This window comes from Pristis pectinata, chromosome 3 (assembly GCF_009764475.1).
Source record: "Pristis pectinata isolate sPriPec2 chromosome 3, sPriPec2.1.pri, whole genome shotgun sequence".
Taxonomy (NCBI): domain Eukaryota; kingdom Metazoa; phylum Chordata; class Chondrichthyes; order Rhinopristiformes; family Pristidae; genus Pristis; species Pristis pectinata.
This window is the reverse complement of record NC_067407.1, coordinates 133,013,040-133,034,001: the sequence shown is the minus strand read 5'-3', so window position 1 is coordinate 133,034,001 and position 20,962 is coordinate 133,013,040. Positions and strand designations below refer to the sequence as shown.

The following is a 20,962-nucleotide window of genomic DNA, read 5'->3' as shown; positions in this document are numbered from 1 at the left end:
AGCCTTAGACAACCCTCCTCACTATCCACAACACCATCATATTATTCCCAAGCTTACTCATCACGTGTCACCCGTAAACTTACTGGGTTAGTTAGCAATCGCATGCTTGCCCATGTTTGAATTCCCCACATGAATTCACAACACCAAAAGTCCACATCTCATGTTTTGAACCACTGGTAAGCCCCGTCTTATCAAACTCCATTTTCCTTCACATATTTGTCTTTTTAAGTCTTTCCAGAGCAAATAGGTCCTTGCGAATCTCTGAGGCATTGCTGCTGAATTCTGCTAGCTTCTGCAGTTGATTTTGCTGCAGTCTGTACATCACTCCCATTCACTAATGCACACGATTCCCATTTAAGGGTGAACAGTAGGTTCATTAAAAAACTGGAGCTGGTTGTCTTAATTTTGAAATTTACTTCACAGACATGGGCCATTAGGCTCATGTGTCCATGCTGGGCAAAAACTAAATGTATTTATTTAGATTCCCTCTTAGACCATGGTTCTTCAATTGCTCATCTAGTTACCTTGTAGATGGGATGTGGGGAAGGTTCAGGCAGTGAATTCCACAGGGGACATGAGGGGCAATTATTTTTTTAGACAGAGAGTGGTTGTTATCTAGAATATGCTGGCAGAGGAGGTGATGGAATCAGAAAAATTACTATGTTTAAGAGGCATTTAGTCAGACACTTAAATAGTCAAGTAATATGGCCACATCCATGCTGACCTTTTCTCTCATCCCATTTGCCCTCATTAAGACTAAAGAAGGATTTGGTCCTAATGAGGGCAAATGGGAGAAAAGGTCAGCATGGACGTGGTGGGCCAAAGGGTCTGTTTCTGTGCTGTAGGACTCCATGACACAATCTTTTGGGTGAATATAAAAACAGAAAATGTTGGAAATACTCAGCAGATCACTCCGTTTCTCTTTCCATAGATGTGGCCTGACCTGCTGAGTATTTCCAGCATTTTCTGGTTTTTATTTTAGATTTCCAGCATCTGCAATTTGTTGGATTTTCACCTTCGGGTGAAGTCATTTTTCCTCAGTTCTGCTCTAATTACTAATGTCCACTTGTTCTCCACCACTCGTCCAAAAGAAATAGATCCTTCCTGTTCACCCAATTCAGGCCTCTCATAACTTTTATAATTCATTTTTAATGGGATAATTTTCAACTGGAACTACCTTACTCAAGAGCCTAAAGCTGCACATGTTTTACATGGACAGGGAGCACAATCAAACTCTGACAGGCATCTGCATTAGAATACTGGGTTGTCCAAGCTCTGTGATAGCCAGCTTGGCTATGTACAGCCCCAAAAAAGGAGAAACTGAGGTGCGTGAATACGCTTAATACAATATTTTAAATAAGTGATTGCTAGTATGATAATTAAGTTTCTATAAGATATCTTTATTAGTCACATGTACATCGAAAAACACAGTGAAATGCATCTTTTGCATAGAGTATTCTGGGAGCAGCCCACAAGTGTCGCCACACTTCCAGTGCCAATATAGCATGCCCACAACTTCCTAACCTGTACGTCTTTGGAATGTGGGAGGAAACCGGAGGAAACCCACGCAGACACGGGGAGAACGTACAAACTCCTTACAGACAGTGGCTGGAATTGAACCGGGGTTGCTGGCGCTGTAATAGTGTTACGCTAACCACTACACTGCTATCCAGAGCCATGAACTAATGACATGAGTCCAGAAGCACAAGTCCAAAATCCATCATGACCCAACTGGAATTTCAAACATTTGCAGGGTTTTGATAGGGTTAAGTTTGTCGTTTTGGCAAACAAGGAGAATGATGGAAACATGGTACCAATATCTATGCCTCAAAATACTGTCTCAAAAGGAATTTGAGTTCAAAATATGTACTTGTGTTCCTACATTGTGAATAAAGTATTTTCCTGCATGGATTTGAACATATTCCTTTTGTGACAGAACTCTATAATTGGGAACAGTGATCATCTTTCAATGACAACAAAATCTGGTGGATAATTTTAACAGTGATATATCTCAGTACCAATTACTTATTGAATCAGAGAGACACCGTCTGGTCCACACCGACCATCAACCATCCATTTTACGTTAATTGTACATTAATCCAATTTTTTATTCTCCCCACGTTCTCATCAACTCCCCCCCATCACCCCTGAATCTACCACAAATCCACACAATAAGGGCAATTTTACAGTGGCCAATTAACTTACCAATCCTTGTCTTTGGGATGTGGGAGGAAACCAGAGTAACCAGGGGGAAACCCACACAGTCACAGGGAGAACATGCACAATCCACACAGACAGCACCCAAGGTCAGGACTGAACCCAGATTTCTAGTGCTATGAGGCAGCAGCTCTACTGGTGGTGCCACTGTGCTGGTCGTAACTCTGGTCAAATTTAAAGATCTATTTAAAAACTAATGGTGCAATATTTACTGTGTTATTACGATTACAAATCAGTCTTCACTGATTATTCCACTCAGCCTGCCTATTGTGAAAATGATTAGCATTTAGCAAATGGATTACTGAATAAGAGGGTTCAATCCAGAGTTCACCACAGCATTGAAGTGACTGGTTAAATACCAGTGGTAGCACAAATTTGGGACTAAGTTGCTCACCCATTTTTGTTAACCATGATCCATCCGAACACTGCATGGAGATAGTTAAGCTATGTGTAATTTGGAATAAAAAAAATATTAGTTACAGTTTTGGAATATTATCAAACTTGCATGTTTAATGTCCATATATATTTTTCCATAAACTATAAAAGGAACGAATAGAGAATCCTTGCCACTGCATTCGAGTTTATCCGAATATATGAAATGCTGTCACAGGATGTCCATCATCTATAGAGGAGCAGAATGTATTTTACGTTGAAGCAAAACTACAAACTGACCAATAAATTCACTTAATATTAAATAAATAAATTACCATTTTTTAGTATAATCTGCAGATTCATTCTGAGTATTCTAGAAATGTATGAACAAGAATCTATCTTTGGATATTGAATTTTTGGTTATTGAATCAAGGGATATTGGATTAAAAGAAGGTAGGACTGAGGTAAAGGATTAGCCATATTACTAAATGACAGAAAAGACAAATGGCTGACTTCTGCATCTATTCCTTATGTTCTTGTGAGAAAGTCACTCACTGAGAGTATCTTAACGTACTACGATGGAGCTATAGTGGTACTATATCTGCTGCCTTCAAACTCGCTCTCTGCTTCTTTGACCATTATACTAGCCCACAGCCAAAAGTTACTGATAGAGAAGTCTGCCAGAAAGGATCTCTGGCCTCATGCTCAAGCACAGATGATAAAGGATGATCTAGCTGAGGGGCACAAATGTCGGCACAACATTGTGGGCCAAAGGGCCTGTACTGTACTGTGCTGTAGTGTTCTATGTTCCATGTTCTATGGGTTTAAGATGTTTAAAAAATGAGGGTAGGCCAGACAAGGAATTAAAGGGAGGAAACAAGTCATTTGTTTCTGATAGCAATCTTGTGAAACACCATGAAATATTTTACTACATGAAAATTTTACTCTACTAATCATGTTGATGCATTTCATATAAAGGACATCTGAGACCTTCTTTCCCCAAAAGATGATCACTGATTAACTGAAAACGTCAAAACTGAGACATTTTGCTGAATAAAGGTGTTAACGGACATAGAACCAAAACAAGTCTTTGTGACACCTGACCGAGTTGAATGCTGGAACACTCACAAAGGGATGGATGACCTACTTCTGCTCCTATTTTCTCAACCAAAGCTTCAACCTGAATGCTGCAATCAATCAGAACTTCTAACCTAGATTCTTAATTGTTTAAAACATTTGGAACTAAGGTAGCTTGATTTATTAATTCTTACCAAGTATTTTGAATTACCTTCTAGACTGTTACTGAAACGAATAATAGAATTAATCCTACCAAGGACTCCCGGAACGAAGTAAGACTCTGTCTTGCGCTTAGATGCACGCAATAACAAGGTTATTATGGGTTATTTAACAAATGAAGGATCCTCGCTGTTTACCATAGTCCTAAAATGAACGCCCCTGGAGTGTATGGGATTCTCTGCATATTGCATGACAGAGGGGCAGACAACATACTGACTCAAGGAGTTTCAAAAAGGAATTTCAGATTCTATTTCAGGTCAACCATAAATCTTAATGGGATTATTGGCTCGTTTAATAACAACTTGCCATCTAAAATCTGACAGCTTTGCTTTTAGTAATTATCTCAACATGTCATTTTCTGCTATTCACTTGGTTTGAATCACTTAGATTAATAGCCATTTGAGCTAATTTCATGTCATTACACCTGACTGCAAACTTGCTACAACTGCATACCAGCTCAGGAAGTAAAAATCTGAGTCACTACAACGTAATGTAAGGAAGATCCTGTTAATTTAAAGTAATTACTGTGCATTTTAAACTGTAAAGTAAATGCAGCAGACTCTGGAATTGTTAACAGTCCTGAAGCTACCTGGCTTACTTTACTTGGGATCCCTCCAAAAGTCTTGCCTCACTCCTCTGATTAGCCATTTCCATTGTATTCATTATTCTACGAAAACAATCATGAACGCAAGATATTTGCATTCTAAATGTCAATATCTATTCTGACTTGCATGCCAAAAACTTCGTTAGTCAGACAGTTTGATCCATTCCTGCCATTATTGCGTCTTTCAGCAGCACTGCAATCTTTTCTGCAGCCTAAATTTGAATGTTTTTCTTTGCACTGCTGAGCATCCATTCTGATAATTAAATACACATTCTGGGGCTGAAACATATTACACATTCACTGACAATGTTTTGAAAATAAGTCTCCTATTAATTATATTTCTTTCACAGCTACCTTAGGGGTAAAAAATCTAACTGGTAAATAACAAACAACTCCTGCTGTATGGCTGCCATCACATGGAGAACATGAAGTGGGAGATAAGATATCTTTATTAGTCACATGTACATCAAAACACAGTGAAATACGTCTTTTTGTGTTACTGAGAATGTGCTGGGGGCAGCCCACAAGTGTTGCCACGCTTCCAGATCCAACACAGCATACCCACAATGCCTAACACTTATGTCTTTGGAATGTGGGAGGAAACTGGAGCACCTGGAGGAAACCCACACAGACACAGGGAGAACGTACAAACTCCTTACAGACAGCAGCCAGAATTGAAGCCAGGTCACTGGCACTGTAATAGCATTATGCTAACTGTTACACTACCGTGCCTGCTTAAGAGAGATATCACAGGACAGCAGGTTGGTGATTGATTGGAACAATACACAAAAAGTGCTGGAGGAACTCAGCAGGTCAGGCAGCATCTATGGAGGGAAATTAACAGTCGACGTTTCGGGCCAAGACCCTTCATCAGGACTGGAAAGGAAGAGGGCAGAAGCCAAAATAAGAAGGCGGGAGGGAAGGGGAGAAGCACACACAGGCAGGGGATAGGTGAGTTCAGATGATAGGTGAGTCCAGGTAAGAGGGGGAAGGTAGGTGGGTGGAGGAGGAGGGGGGGAAGATGTAATAAGCTGAGAGGTGAGAGGTGGAAGATGCAAAGGGCCGAAGGAGGAGGAATCCGGTAGAAGAGGGCAGTGGACCATGGAATAGAGGATGGAGGAGGGGAGGGGAGGAGAGGAGATGGGCAGGTCATCAAGGCAGGGGAAGGGAGCCACAGGAATAAGGGAAGACAAAGGAGTCAGGGGGGGGGGAAGGGGGAAGGGGGAGGAAAAGAAGGGGTGGGTTTACCGTAAGTTAGAGAAATCTATGTTGAGGCTGTCAGTTTGGAGACGTCCAAGACGAAATACGAGGTGTTGTTCCTCCAAACTGTGTCTGGCCTCAACGTGGCAGTAGAGGAGGCCATGGATAGACATGTCAGTGTGGGAGTGGAATGTGGAAGATATTAGGTTTTCATTTAGGGCAGTGGTTTAAACTGGGACCAGGAAACTATAATGTACCATGTTTACTTCATAGCTTAACTAATTAACTGTATAAATAAATCAATGAATAACATTGAATTAATTAAATAAAGTCTCAGATTTGGTAGGGCAGGTCATAGATCTCATCTGTATGATGTGGGAGTTTGTCGATGCGAGACTGTCACAAGATTTCTCCATCTTGAATTCTCTGGCTCCAAGTCATTGGGTTGAAGTGACGTGTGTGATTGTCTCCAAATGTAACGTTAACTCTATTTCTCTTCCCACAGATACTGCCTGCCTTGCTGTCTGGTTACAGCATTTGCTGTTTGAGTCTTTAGAGGGGCAGAATTGAAAAGTAAAACCTCGATCAAATCTTGGTTAGATCATGAGTACTGCACACAGTTCTGGTCACCGTATTACGTAAGAGATTGAAGCATAGAACAAAACAGCAGAGTACGGGCCCTTTGGCCCACGATGTTGTGCCGACCTATATAAACCTACTCTATGATCAATCTAACCCTTCCCTCCCACACAGGCCATAACCCTCCATTTTTCTTACATCCATGTGAGTCTTATAAATGTCCCTATTGTATCAGCCTCTACCACCACCTCCAGTGGTGTGTTCCAGGCACGCACCACTCTCTGTGTAAAAATCTAACCTCTGACATCCCCCCCAAACTTTCATCCTCTGATTTTAAACTGGTGTCCTCTGGTATTGGCCATTGCCGCCCTGGGGAAAAGGTGTTGGCTATCCACTCTATCTATGCCTCTCATAACCTCAATCAAGTCACCTCTCATCCTGCATTGCTCCAAAGAGAGAAGCCCTAGCTTGCTCAAACTTTCCTCATATGTTCTCTCAACCAGGCAACATCCTGGTAAATCTCCTCTGAACCCTCTCTAGAGCTTCCACATCCTTCTTATAATGAAGTGACCAGAACTGAACACAATACTCTAAGTATGATCTAACCAGAGTTTTATAGAACTGTAACATTACCTCGCGGCTCTTGATCTCAATCCCCTGACTAATGAAGGGCAGCACACCATATGCCTTCTTAACAACCCTATCGACCTGCACAACAGCTTTGAGGGATCTAAGGACTTGGATCCCAAGATGCCTCTGTTCCTCCACACTGCTAAGAATCCCGCCTTCAAATCCGATCTCCTAAAGTGTATCACTTCACACTTGTCCAGATTGAACTTCATCTGCCACTCCTCCACCCAACCCTGCATCCTGTCTATACACCATTGTAACCTACGACAACCTTCTACACTATCCACAACACAACCTTCGTGTCATCCGCAAACTTACCAACCCATCCCTCCACTTCCTCATCCAAGTCATTTATAAAAATCACAAAGAGCAGGGGTTCCAGAACAGATCCCTGCGGAACACCACTGGTCACTGACTGCCACTCAGAATACTCTCCATCTGCAACCGTGCACTTGGGATTGAAGCAGAGAAGTTTACAAGGAAGCTGTGAAAAAATTTGGTGTAATCATATCAGAAGAAAATGAACAGACTGGGTCTCTTTTCTCTTGAGAACATAGGTTGAGAGGGGAGTGACCTAATAGAAGTCTTCAAAATTATGACAGGTTTTGATAGGATGTAGACTGAATGTTTCCCATATTAGACGTTTTCTTTATAAGACTGTCACCAAAATAAATGCAATAGATAATTCAGAAACTTTACCCAAAAAGTGGTGAGAACATGAAATTCACAGGGTGTGACTGTGGTGGTACATCAAAGGGGAGGCTGGGCAAGCACATGAAGGAGAAGGGATTGGAGGACTATGCAGATCGACTTAAATGAGTAGACAGGAGTTGGCTCCTGTAGAGCAAACACCAGCATAGACGGGTTGGGTAGAATGGTCTGTTTCTGTACCATATATCTCATGTAGTACAATTCATTTTGCATCATAATCTTTTTTCCAGGAATTTATGTCTCACAACAATGCCAATAGTTAACCACATCATAAAAAGAAAATACAACACATGCTGGTAACCTGAAATACTCAGTTGTTTGGGAAACATTACAATGACCTAACATAGAAATTACAATGAGGACCTTGAGTGTTTGTTGAGATCGAAGCTACTGCAATGTTTGCTATATGGTAGGAAAAGCATTAACTGAATATCAATAGTGAAAATGAATGGCCTGAGAATAGTTGTGAATTAACCTATCTTAAGCAGGTTGAATAAGGCAACGTGACAGCAAAATTTCATCATGTAAAGATGAAGTACCAAGGATGAAGGGGAAAAAAAAGTAACTGGATAAGTATAGTTATTTATCAATTGTGGAGAAAATTGTATACTACAGTCAGAAATAAATGGAAAATTAAATTCCAAAAGTTTACTCTGCATTATATCAAACCCTTAGATGAAATGATCATTAGTTAAAATGATTCAAGCTCAGTAAAAATGAGCAGTGAAAACAAAATTATAATATAATGAAAATATTATTGCAGACTCTTTGCAGAAAAAATAGAAGTAAATCTATATCCGAGTAAATGAATAATTCAACAGCAGTCATTGGAAGAGAATTAGGTCATGCCCAAAGCTAATTTGTGGAGAAGTTGATAAACACTCAAATATTCCGTAGTAATAGTAGACAGTCATAATCTACGTTTTTTTTGTAATTTAAAACATGGAACAATAAATACTGTGAAGCCAAGACCATATCTCAGATGACATTATCGAGGTTTTGTGAAGGCTAGCTGAATCTAATTGCATAATTTCAACGTACAATTTTAATCATCTAGGGAAAGGTGACAGGTCTTTCTTGAGATGAAGTTTGCACTGAGAGAATATGCTGTCATAATTTAGTTACTAAACAGTCTAATACACAAAATCCAAAATAGCAGCAGGAGACCTTCAATGACTGGCATGGAATAGGAGGATGTAGTCTTCATCTATGCCAATTACAATATGGAGATCTTTGAAGCCTTCCTATCAACTTAATGCACAAGGAAACACTTTTTCTTTGCAGATTTCTCTCCTCCCAAATATATCTCTTGCACACTGATTTCCCCAGGTCACAAAAAAACTTACACAGGATATTGAATCAATATGCCATACTAAAGGCATTTTGAGCAGCTCACTCAGCTAGCTTGAGATAATTTTTCCTTCCTGTGTGAAAACATCTGGCTTTAATTGGGTGCCTTTTTGCAGCTGGGACTGGCAAATCAAGGCACTAATGCTTTCTAAAAGCATGTAAATCAATTCTTACACTGCCAGTGATACATTTACAGATGAAGATACACTCAGACTAAAACAGTTCCCCTTGAGATTTAAGCCATCCCTCTAAAAAGCCTAGCTATCAGAGGACTTTGCTTATACAGTATTAATTAATAAGATATCTTTATTAGTCACATGTACGTCGAAACACACAGTGAAATGCACTTTTGCGTAGAGTGTTCTGGGGGCAGCCCGCAAGTGTCACCATGCTTCTGGCGCCAACACAGCATGCCCACAACTTCCTAACCTGTACGTCTTTGGAATGTGGATGGAAACTGGAGCACCCGGAGGAAACGCACGCAGTTAAAGGGAGAACATATAAACTCCTTACAGGCAGCAGCCGGAATTGAACCTGGGTCGGTGGCACTGTAATAGCATTACACTAACCGCTATGATACCATGCCTGCCCATTCTTATCTTATGTTCTTTTGCTTCTACTTGTATAACTGAACAGTTGTTCAAGGCATCAACTGCAATATATCAAAAGACTAACCAAAAACAAAATAGTATGTTCTTGACAACAGATATCAGATGAGCTGAAACTCTACTCTATGAATATCTTAAAATCATGGCCAAAAGGCAGACCATCGAATCAGCTGAACTCAGACATGTCTTTTCGCAATCACCAAGAGGATTCTGTTTGCCCAAATGACAATCAGTCAACAGTGATATGAAAGCTGGCTGACCCATCACAACTGAAAAGCAATTAACCCGGACGGCCTCACAGGAATTAGTGGGCTTCAACTCGCACAGAAAGCTTTGGGTTGCAGTTCATAGTCCTTAAACACCGCACAGCAATGTAGCTGTTGCTCTCTCTCATAAATGTAAAATGAAAAAATTGTTCTGTGCAAGTGTGGTGAGTACAATCTGGACTCTATCCACAATATACCGACCTCTGCCCATTGTTCACCTACATTAGCCACACCCAATCGTGGACCACTATTCACCTAGAACTATAACAGCCCATGATACACATATATCGGCCACTGTATGCTATTTACTCACACTAATCATGACCTGCTATTCACCGAAAATGACTGTGGCCTGCTTTCACCTAAAACCACGGCTGCCCACTATTCACCTACATTGACTGCTGCCTATTATACACGTTAAATGACTGAGATCCGGTATTCATCTATGCCAGCTGCAAATAACTATTCACCTAAAACTACTGCCTGCTGTTCATCCACGACCACTGCATCCTGCTGTATGTCTGCATTGGCCACTGTCCACTATATATCTACACTGGACAGAGCCTGAGAGACATCTACATTGACTGCTGTAGATACATTCAAGCATTGAACAATTTGAATGGATTGCTAAACTCAACATTCAGTTTACAGCATTTTGTTGGCTGCTTTTCAAACAGGCATTGAGTGAAATGCCCATGGGTTATTATCTCTAACAGTGATTCTCTCTCCCCAAGGATTAATCCAAGAGTCACTTGAACATCACAGGTAGTCACTCTGACCAAAGTTTGCTTATACAATTGATCCTACAAGTCTGCCACCTTACGGTTGGGTGAAAATGATTGTGAGATGGTTACCGTATTAAAGATGTGATAGTGAGACGAGTAATCCCCATCTGATCAGTATATTTGGGTGAAGATCATAAACATGCAGGTTCATTTGATCATAAGCAGATCTATGTGATCTTATGCATGGTCCTACCAATTTTGCAAACGCTATGGGTGTGAACTTGATTTGCATCTCATCATCTATACCTAACTTCTTTCCGAAGTTTTAACATTTTATAATTCTAGTGCTATGTTAGATTCAATTGGTAAATAAATAGTCACTGCAAAGATATCCACCACAATTAACTTTAGGTATATTTAATGAAATTTTAAAAAATGTGTCAGGTAGCATCAGTTAAGGGTGAAACAGAGTTAACTTTTGAGGTTGATGACCATTCATCAAAATTCGGGCAGGCACTGTAATGTAGCGGTTAGCATAACGCTATTACAGCACCAGCGACCCGGGTTCAATTCCGGCCGCTGTCTGTAAGGAGTTTGTACGTTCTCCCCGTGTCTGCGTGTGTTTCCTCCGGGTGCTCCGGTTTCCTCCCACATTCCAAAGACGGACGGGTTAGGAAGTTGTGGGCATGCTACATTGGTGCCGGAAGTGTGGCGACACTTGCGGGCTGACCCCAGAACACTCTTATCTTGTAAAGGTCTTAAGACATAGAGGAAAGGGTAAGAAGAAGAGAGAACAGAAGAGAAGGCCTGTGAAGGGGCAGGAAGAAGAAGAGATGAAAAAAGATGGTGGTAACTGGAAGGTGGTAATGGACAAGCAACTAAAGATCAATCTGGTGGTGAAATATTAAATGATATACAGTATTTGCCATTATACTATTGTACAACAAATTAAGCAGATTTTCCAATTATTCTCATTCTTAAGATGATTCATTCATGTTTCAATTGTCTATAAAATGTCAACTTGACTTGTAAAATGCAAAAATACACAGTGCTTTATTAAGATGATTAAAGCAGTGCTTGTGTTAACTTCCAGTACATGAGCAGCAACAGTACAAACATGGGCACAAAGTACAAATGTTTCTGTTCTGCCATCCTTCCATGGCATATCCAAAGTTCTTGCAGTGAAGGCAACAAGAAACCCTAAAATTGCATGAGTAATGATGAGTTGGTTCGCCAAATGTCACTGGAGAAGGGTATCGTCAATTTGGAAAAGTATGCTGACAAAAATGAACTTGGAAGTGTGATAGCCACCACTCAGGTATTTTAATAAAAGAGAAAGTGGAGCAATGCGCAAGTCCTAGAAACAATTCAAATTTTCTATGCAATCATCATAAACCTCAAAAGTTTCTTTGATCTAAAATGCTCAAATAAACATTTTATACATCCTGTCTTCATGTTGCCCATCACTGCATCCTCAAGAGATCCCTAAAGTTGGAATCCTATTAAGAAAATGATTTGTAACACTTAGGATAAAAGTGTTATTTCTTTGTTGCTTTACTCTAATATCTTGTCTCGCATCATATTGAAAAAGACAATGATGCAAGACATTAAAAGTTATTTGAATGTTCAAAGCTATGAGCATTTTGATGGAAGTAAATAAACAGAAACTATAGAGGCTGGAAGACCAATAACCAAATGTCACTGACTTAAGCTAAATGACAAATAAAGGGGCAAAAAAATTCAGGAGAAATTATACTACATGGTGCATTGTTAAGATTTGGAATATCCTCAATGAAAAGGTGGTGGAAGCATATTGAGTCGTGACATTCTAAAGGAAAATGTTTACATACCCATACTTTGCAAGACTGAGGGAAAGAATTAGGGGAGTTGCATGAAATAGATTGCTCTTTCAAAGAGCTGCCACAATCAAGTCCGGCCAAATAGCTGAGACACAAGAGATTCTGCAGATGCTGAAATCTGGAGAAATACATATAAAGTGCTGGAGGAACTTTGCAGGTCAGGCAGCATCTATGGAAGGAAATAAACAGTTGACATTTCAGGTTGAGACCCTTCATCAGGACTTGATGAACCTGATGAAGGGTCTCGACCTGAAACATCGACTGTTTATTTCCCTCCACAGATGCTGCCTGACCTGCTGGGTTCTTCCAGCATTTTGTGTGCATCCAGCCAAATAGCTTCCATGTCTCAAAAATAATGATTCAAATGTACGAAAGATGATGAAATTCATCTCACCTCCTTCACTTTCACTCGCATAGGACATTCCTCTGCTATACCAAGCAGCTGGTGGTGAAAGGCAATGTGCACAAAAGCGCTTAAGGTGGGCCAAAAACGTTGCTGGTTGCTGTTCAGATCCACCACTACTTTCCAAGCTAGGTCAAGAGATTTCACACACAGAGACTCTTCAGACCTATAAAGCTGAATAATTCAAGAACAAGTTCTAATGGACAATAAATCATAACTCAGATAAAAATATTACCAGTATAATGGAAGTTGAGACTGCTTTGTTAGATGTTTTATCGAAACAAACTTTCGCGAAGACTTCCAGAAAGATTAAAATTACATCTATAGTAGTTACAAGATGTGAATTTAGGCCAATGTTAGATTTGCAGGAATAATTAAGAGTTGTCTTCCTTCCAACAAGCCCGTCATTTGTCACATCTAATTTTGCTTACCTTAGGCACAAGAATCTTCATGCACTGCAGTATGGGAAGTACTTGGTCCGCTGGAACAATGTTCAGGGCTTCAATACAGGCGTGGAGTGTGGGTGCTGCATTTTCTACACTAAGTGAAGAAAGTTCACAACTCTTCTTGGCTGCACTCTCAGGCAAAGGAACAGATTTGTTCAAAATAAAATAAATGCAGACCCACTGATCATGGACATACTGTGTAGACACCTTCCCCCAACCCTGGGCCGAAGATCCGTCTTCTAGAAGCCTAAAGGAAAAGAGGAACATTGCTTCTTTTTAAATCCAGGAACAGTACAGCACTAACTTGACATTTTTCAAAACATTTAAGTGTGATAGCAAATGTATTCTGCTCCTGCCACCTTTTAAAGTTCTACCAGTGTGTTAGTAAGGCCACAAGTGGAGGGAGAACTGTGCACAGTTTTGGTCTCCTTATTTGAGGAGGAATAAATTTGCATTGGAGGCATTTCAGGGAAGATTCTCGAGGTTGATTCCTGGGATGACTTATGAGGAAGGTTGAGTAAGTCAGGTCTATACTCATTGAGTAGACCTAATAAACAGCAAGAGACAAAAAACATTGATGGGATTTGTATACAAGTCCTAAACTGTAATGATAACATAGGCCTAAGTATAAATCAGGAAATTAGAAGTCCAAGTAACAAGGCTAATTCAATAATCATGCAGGATTTCAATCTACATGCAGATGGGCAAATCAAATTAGCAACAACCATGTAGAGGATGAACTTAGTGAGTGCACGAGAGATGGTTTTCCACATCAGTACATTGAACTAATGAGGGAATAGACTATTGTAGATCTAGTATTGTTTAATGAGAAAGGTTTAATTGATGATCTGGTAGTTAATGGGCCTTTAGGGAACAGTGAACATAATATTTTATTATTAATTTTGAAGAAAGTTTGGAAGTGATTTAGTTCAACCTGAAGCCAAGTCTGAAATCTGAATAAAACAAACCATGAGGGTCATAAGACTGGAAACTCACATTAAATATTATGGCAGTACACAAGCAATTATCAACTTTTGTGCCCTTGTACACAATTCACTGGAAGTTAATATACAGGTAGGACAGTTTCTATCCTGCTCTTATATGGCCATTGAATGGTTCCCTAGTACAATAAGATGAACTCTTGACCTCACAATCTACCTCAATATGACCTTGCTCCTTACTGTCTTCCTGCACTGTACTTTCTCTGTAACTGTTGCACTTTATTCTGCATTCTGTTATTTTACCTTGTACTACCTCAATGCACTGTGTAATGAATTGACCTGCATGAGCAGTAAGGCAAGTTTTTCACTGTACCTCGGTACATGAGACAATAATAAACCAATTCCAATTTCAGCAAGTAATTAGGAAGGCAATCATAGAACATAGAGCAGTACAGCGCAGGAACAGGCCCTTTGGCACACAATGTCTATGCCGACTTTGATGCCAATTTAAATTAATTCCATTTGCCTGCACATGGTCCATTTCCATCCATTCCCTGCCTGTTCATGTGCCTTGTCTAAAGGCTCTTCGGCCCAAAGAGCCCATGCCAACCATGGTGCCCACCCATCGCCCCAATTTCCTGCGTTCGGCCCATATCCCTCTAAGCCCTGCCCCTCTATGTACCTATCCAAGTGTTTCTTAAATGATACCATTGTTACTGCCTCAACCACTTCCTCTGGCAGCTCATTCCATATACTCACCGTCCTCTGCATGAAAAAGTTGCCCCTCAAGTCCATTTTAAATCTTTCCCCTCTCACCCTAAATCTATGCCCCCTAGTTTTGGACTCCCCTACCCTGGGGAAAAGACTGTTACCGTCCACTTTATCTATGCCCCTAGTTTATTTTATAAACCTTTATAAGGTCACGCCTCATTCTCCTACACTCCAAGGAATAAAGACCTAGCCTGGCCAATGTCTCCCTATAACTCAGGCCCTCCAGCCTGGCAACATCCTCATAAATCTTTTCTGCACTCTTTCCAATTATACCACGTCTTTTCTATAACAGGGCAACCAAAACTACTCCAAGTGCGGCCTCACCAATGACTTAAGTAAAAAAAAACTTGCCTCTCAAATCCCCCTCTCACCTTAAATCTGTGCCCTCTAATATTTGACATTTCCAGTCTGGGAAAAGGACTCTATCTACTCTTATCGATGCCTCTCACAATTTTATAAAGCTCTATCAGGTCATTCCTCAACCTCCGATGCTCCAGTGAAAACAATCCAAGTTTGTCCAACTTCTCATATCCTCTAACCCAGGCAACATCCTGGTGAACCTCTTTTGCACCCTCTCCAAAGCCTTCACATCCTGTAATGCAGTGACAGAACTGCACACAATACTCCAAATATGGCCTAACAAAAGTTTTGCACAGCTGCAAAGTGACTTCCCAACTTCTATACTCAATGCAAGTATGTTGGCTTTACTGCAAGAAAGGTTGAGAATGAGATTAAAGACATCTTGTTCCAATTATATTGAACCCTGGCGAGATCTGAGCTGGAATATTGTGTACAGGTCTGATCTCCCTATTTCAGAAAGGACAGGGTCATTCTAGAGCCACCGTTGAACAGCTAGTGGAGCTGCTGCTTCACAGTTCCAGTAACCCGGGTTCAATCTTCTGATGCTCTCTGTTCTCCCTGTGACTGTGTGGGTTTCCTCTGGGCGCTCGAGTTTCATGCCACATTCCAACAAACTGCGGGCTGGTAGGTTAATTGGCCATTATAAATTGCCCCTAGTGCAGATGTGAATGGTACAATCTGGAGAAAATCAATGGGAATATGGGGAGAATAGGTTACAGGAAAATTCATGGACGAATAGGCTTGATGAGCCAAGCACAGATTCAATGGGCCAAATGGCCTTGTTCTACATCAAAAAAAAATGGAAATATAAAGGGAGTGCTGCAAAAGCTCATAAGATTGAGTCTTGGGATGGTGCATTTGTCAGATTAAGCAGACGGGGCGTATACTGTTATCAGTTTCGAAGAATAAGGGTGATCTCATCGTAATATACAAAATCCTGGAGGGGTTGGCAGGATAGATTGAGAGTTGATTCTTCCCCTGATTCGGCATCTGCAGAGCTGTTTCTTTTCTCATGAGATGTGGAGGAGCCTTCCAATCCAGAAAACTTCTAATTTGCAGTTAATTAGCTTCTGGTTCTCCTGGTCATTCTTATCAAACTAGTCCTAGTGTCTTCTGGTTGAGAAGCCAATAGTTTCTTCACGACTGCTAATTAAGTTGGACTTCAGAACAGTCCAGATGATGTGAGCATTCTACAGCTCCTATTGGCTTGGTGTTATCAGGTTGTCTGTGAGGTGCAGTCTGAGAAAAGCTATCGTTGCAGGATTATTGAAGCCTTCAACATTGATTTTTTTTTGTGTTATCATTGCCTTCACTGTTTGGACTCAGGATGATTAGGTGATGGCTAGTCGAACAGCTATCGGTACTTGCTGTAGCACATCTTATGTAGACATCCTTACAGTCTCTCCTTCAGAGAATAATATAATCTAACAGGTGCTAGTGTCTGCATTGGCAGTGTTGCCATAAGGCTTTGAGCTCATCTCTCTGGTAAGGGTATCAATCACCAAATGTACTTTCAAAAATCAGAAGCTTTCTTAATAATTACAGTTATAACTGCCCATTAAATATATTAAAAAGCCTTGGATAAAAACACACTGCAGTTGGATAATATGTTGACATCATCTGGACCCTTGAACTACTGCACCAAAACTACTTGAACATTGCCAGTTCTTCAAATTATATTTGCTGACAGATTTTTGCTGTTAAAATTCCAGCCTTCTGACTGATGCAGCTTTAAAAACTACCAGTGGTGAATTTACAGCAGATGGGTCCATACTTTGAAATGCTTTTAAAGCTGTAAGCAATGGCAAGAGCAGTTGTTTTGCGGTTACATTAATAATTGTAAGCATATTCTTTGTTTATTAATAGATTGCATTGTTATTTAACGCAGCAAATCCATTTTTGAGTATTCTCCGGTGGGCTGACGAATTTACTTCTGAGAAGGCAAAATAAAGTGCTGTTGTCTCTAACTTGGAGTTCATGGCAATTTTTAATAACTTAAATGGACCTAATAATATCAATCTGAAAATACTTAATTATTCAGAGAGAACAGGTAAGTGCAAAGCGGTGCATTTTGGTAGGTCAAATATGATGGCAGAATATAGTATTAATGATAGGGCTCTTGGCAGTATGGAGGATCAGAGGGATCTTGGGGTCTGAGTCCATAGGACGCTCAAAGCAGCTGCGCAGGTTGACTCTGTGGTTAAGAAGGCATATGGTGTATTGTCCTTCATCAATCAGGGAATTGAATTTAGGAGCTGGGAGGTATTGTTGCAGCTATATAGGACCATGGTCAGACCCCACTTGGAGTACTGTGCTCAGTTCTGGTAGCCTCACTACAGGAAGGATGTGGAAGCCATAGAAAGGGTGCAGAGGAGATTTACAAGAATGCTGCCTGGAATGCAGAGCATGCCTTATGAAAGCAGGTTGAGGGAACTCGGCCTTTTCTCCTTGGAGCGACGGAAGATGAGAGGGGACTGATAGAGGTATGTAAGATGATAGGCATTGATTGGGTCGATAGTCAGAGGCTTTTCCCCAGGGCTGAAATGGTGGCCACGAGGACATAGGTTTAAGGTGCTGGGGAGTAGTTATAGAGGAGATGTCAGGGGTAAGTTTTTTTACTCAGTGGTGAGTGCGTGGAATGGGCTGCCGGCAACGGTGGTGGAGGCGGATATGATAGGGTCTTTTAAGAGACTTTTGGATAGGTACATGGAGCTGAGAAAAAGAGGGCTATGGGTAAGCCTAGTAATTTCTAAGGTAGGGACATGTTCGGCACAGCTTTGTGGGCCGAAGGGCCTGAATTGTGCTGTAGGTTTTTCTATGTTTCTAACACTGATGCTTTCAGATTTGTACCTTTAAGAGGCAATTAGATAGACACATCAATATGCAGGGAGTGGAGGGATATGAATCACGTGCAGGCAGAGGAGACTTAGTTTAATTCGGCATTGTGTTCAGCGCAGACATTGTGCACCAAAGGGCCTGCTCCTGTGCTGTTCTATGTTCATACACTGATGTTACCAAGACTGCTGATTCTCCTAAGCTAGCCAGTCATCATTTCAACTAAAAACATTGGCTTTGCAGAACTATCCAGCACAAGAATACTGTTTACATTTGGATTTTCCCTTCTTAAAGTAACCAGGTGATTTGCTCCCATGCCACCATTTATATTGCCTATTTTTTGGCTGGGTGCTCTAACAGGCATGAGCAGATTTTACTAATTTTCTCCACACACGCTGGGTGCTTGGCCTCCACTCAATCCCTCCCATGGGCTATATTGCACCTGTCAAGATCAAACAATACACTCGAAGTTCTTGACAACCATCAAGAATTATCAAGGCAGAAAAACAAGTGAGTGTCAAAACAAATTATTTTTACAGGACAGCTATCGAAACCTTAACCTTGATAAAATTATCCTTCCTTTCCAGAACCAACAGAGCCGTTACTTGAATTTTTCCACTGCACCTCCCCCAATCAGACCTAGAAAAGATATTAACTTTCCGCATGGACCAGTGGAGCCGAAGAACCTGTTTCCGTGTTATATAACCGTAATTTAAGATGGCTATCTTCTCTTTCCTTGGGTGGTTCCTCAGGTTAAGAACGTAAGAAGTTGAGGATAACTGGTTCTGTAGGTTCCACGGTAGCTGATGAGGCTAATGTGGGGAACAGACTCTTCCTCAGTTGGGGCAGCAGATACCTAACAGCGTAGTTTGTGAGGAGCTGCACTCCCTTCACTGTTTGCGCTGAGCTTATGCACTCCTGATGTGGGATTCTCAGTGACATATCCCAAGATATTCTGTTGAAATAGGATAAAAATGAGAAGAAGAAAGAGCCTGATTTAACAACAAGAGAGTGCTATAGAACAAAGAGACCAAGGGGTACATAGTTCCCTAAAAGTGGAGACACGGCAGTGAAGAAAGCATTTTGTAAGCTTGCTTCATCGGTCAGGGCATGTAGTACCGGAGCTGGGACGTCATGTTGCAACCGATCAAGTGGCTGGTGAGACCACACTTGGAGGATTGTGCACAGTTCTGGTTGCCCAGCTACAGAAAGGATGTCATTAAACTGAAAAGGGTGCAGAATAGATTCACAATGATGTTACCAGGACTGGAGGGCTTGAGTTATAAGGAGAGACTGGATAGGCTGAAGGCTGAGGGGTGACCTTATAGAGGTAGGTAAAATCATGCGGGGCATAGATAAGGTCACAGTTTTTTCCTCCCAGGGTAAGGGAGCCTAAAACTAGAGGGCATAGGTTTGTGAGAGGGGAAAGACTCAAAGGGACCTGAGGGTCAACTTTCTCACACAGAGGGTGGTGGGTATATGGAATGATCTGCCAGAGTAAGCTATAGAGGCGGGTATAATAATAGCATTTAATTTGGACAGGTACAGGGATAGGAAAGGTTTAGAGAGATAATGCACCAAACACGGTCAAATGGGACTAGCTCAGATAGATATCTTGGTCGGCATGGACGAGTTGGGCCGAAGGGCCTGTTTCCATGTTCTATAACACTTTATCAAATGGTCCTTCCCAATTTTGAGCAGACATGGTCCCAGGATTCCCAGGAAACAATTGGGAAGGCTATAATCTTCCTAGTGAAGCTTTGAGAAAGTTCTTGAATCTTTTCTTCTGTCCACCTGACAATTTCTTCCCATGCCAGAGTTTGGAATAGAGTGCCTGTTTCAATGCCTGGAGCTGTTAACAACGTGACTTGCCCAACAGAGTGCAATTAGGGCCTCAGTGACCAGGATGTTGGTTCACTTATCCTGCCAGTGGATTTGTAGGATTTTACAGAGATAGAGCTGATGGTATCTCTCCAGTGCCTTCAGATGCCCGAAGTAGGTCATCTATGTTTCAGAAGCATTTAGGAGGGCAAAAATCACCAAACCTGGTACACCATGAGCTTTCTGCAAGGTTTAAGGCCTTGACAGGCACTTATGGATTATTAACTTCCAAGTGGTATAGTTCTATGGGCTGAATTCATGTTATAAAGCAATGAAATATAAAATTCAGATACAGGCGGAGCTGAGAAAAAAAAGACTACACAGCTACCATGAGAAAAATCTTAGGCTCTGATTTTGAAGATGCTGAATGTAATTCCTTGGAGGAGGAATAAATTCCACAGAAAGTATTCATCCTTTTTTTTATTAAATTTTGAGCTACGTCTCTAACATCTAGATCTGGAAAAAAAAAAGCAAGCATCCATAAAGATGATCATGAAACCAGTGGATTATCCCAGAAGTACTTCTGGTTCACTAATGCCTTTTAGAGAAGGAAATCTAGTATCTTTAGCCAGTCAGATATCTGCATGATCTCTGCATACTTAGCTCTTAAGAATAAAAAATGCTGGAAAGCAGTCAGACAGCATATGTGGAAAGAGAAACTGAGTTAATGTTTCAGGTCAAAGAGAAAAACAAAGCCAATATCACGGATGAATGAGTGACAGCAGACTTGGTTCAGTTTTTCTTTCCTCATTAGTACAGCCTGACCTGTTGAGCATAACACAGACAAAGAAAAGTAATCGACAACAGAAAACAAATAAAACTACAGATGCTGGAATTTGAAACAGAAACAGGAAATCCTGAAAAACTCAGCCAGTCAAGCAGCATATGTGGAAAGAGAAGCCAATCAA

The 20,962-nt window shown here is 40.9% G+C and overlaps 1 protein-coding gene across 5 annotated transcripts in view; it reads right to left on the bottom strand.

The window, feature by feature from the left end:
* The window catches only part of tarbp1 (TAR (HIV-1) RNA binding protein 1), a 161,228-nt gene that overhangs the window by 79,303 nt on the left and 60,963 nt on the right, over positions 1 to 20,962 (bottom strand). For all 5 annotated transcript variants that reach the window (XM_052013185.1, XM_052013187.1, XM_052013186.1 and 2 more), the window contains 2 exons: positions 13,252 to 13,513; positions 12,812 to 12,994 (listed from right to left, as the gene is read on the bottom strand). In XM_052013185.1, the coding sequence (XP_051869145.1) occupies positions 12,812 to 12,994; positions 13,252 to 13,513 (445 nt within the window). The remainder of the gene's footprint in view (positions 1 to 12,811; positions 12,995 to 13,251; positions 13,514 to 20,962) is intronic.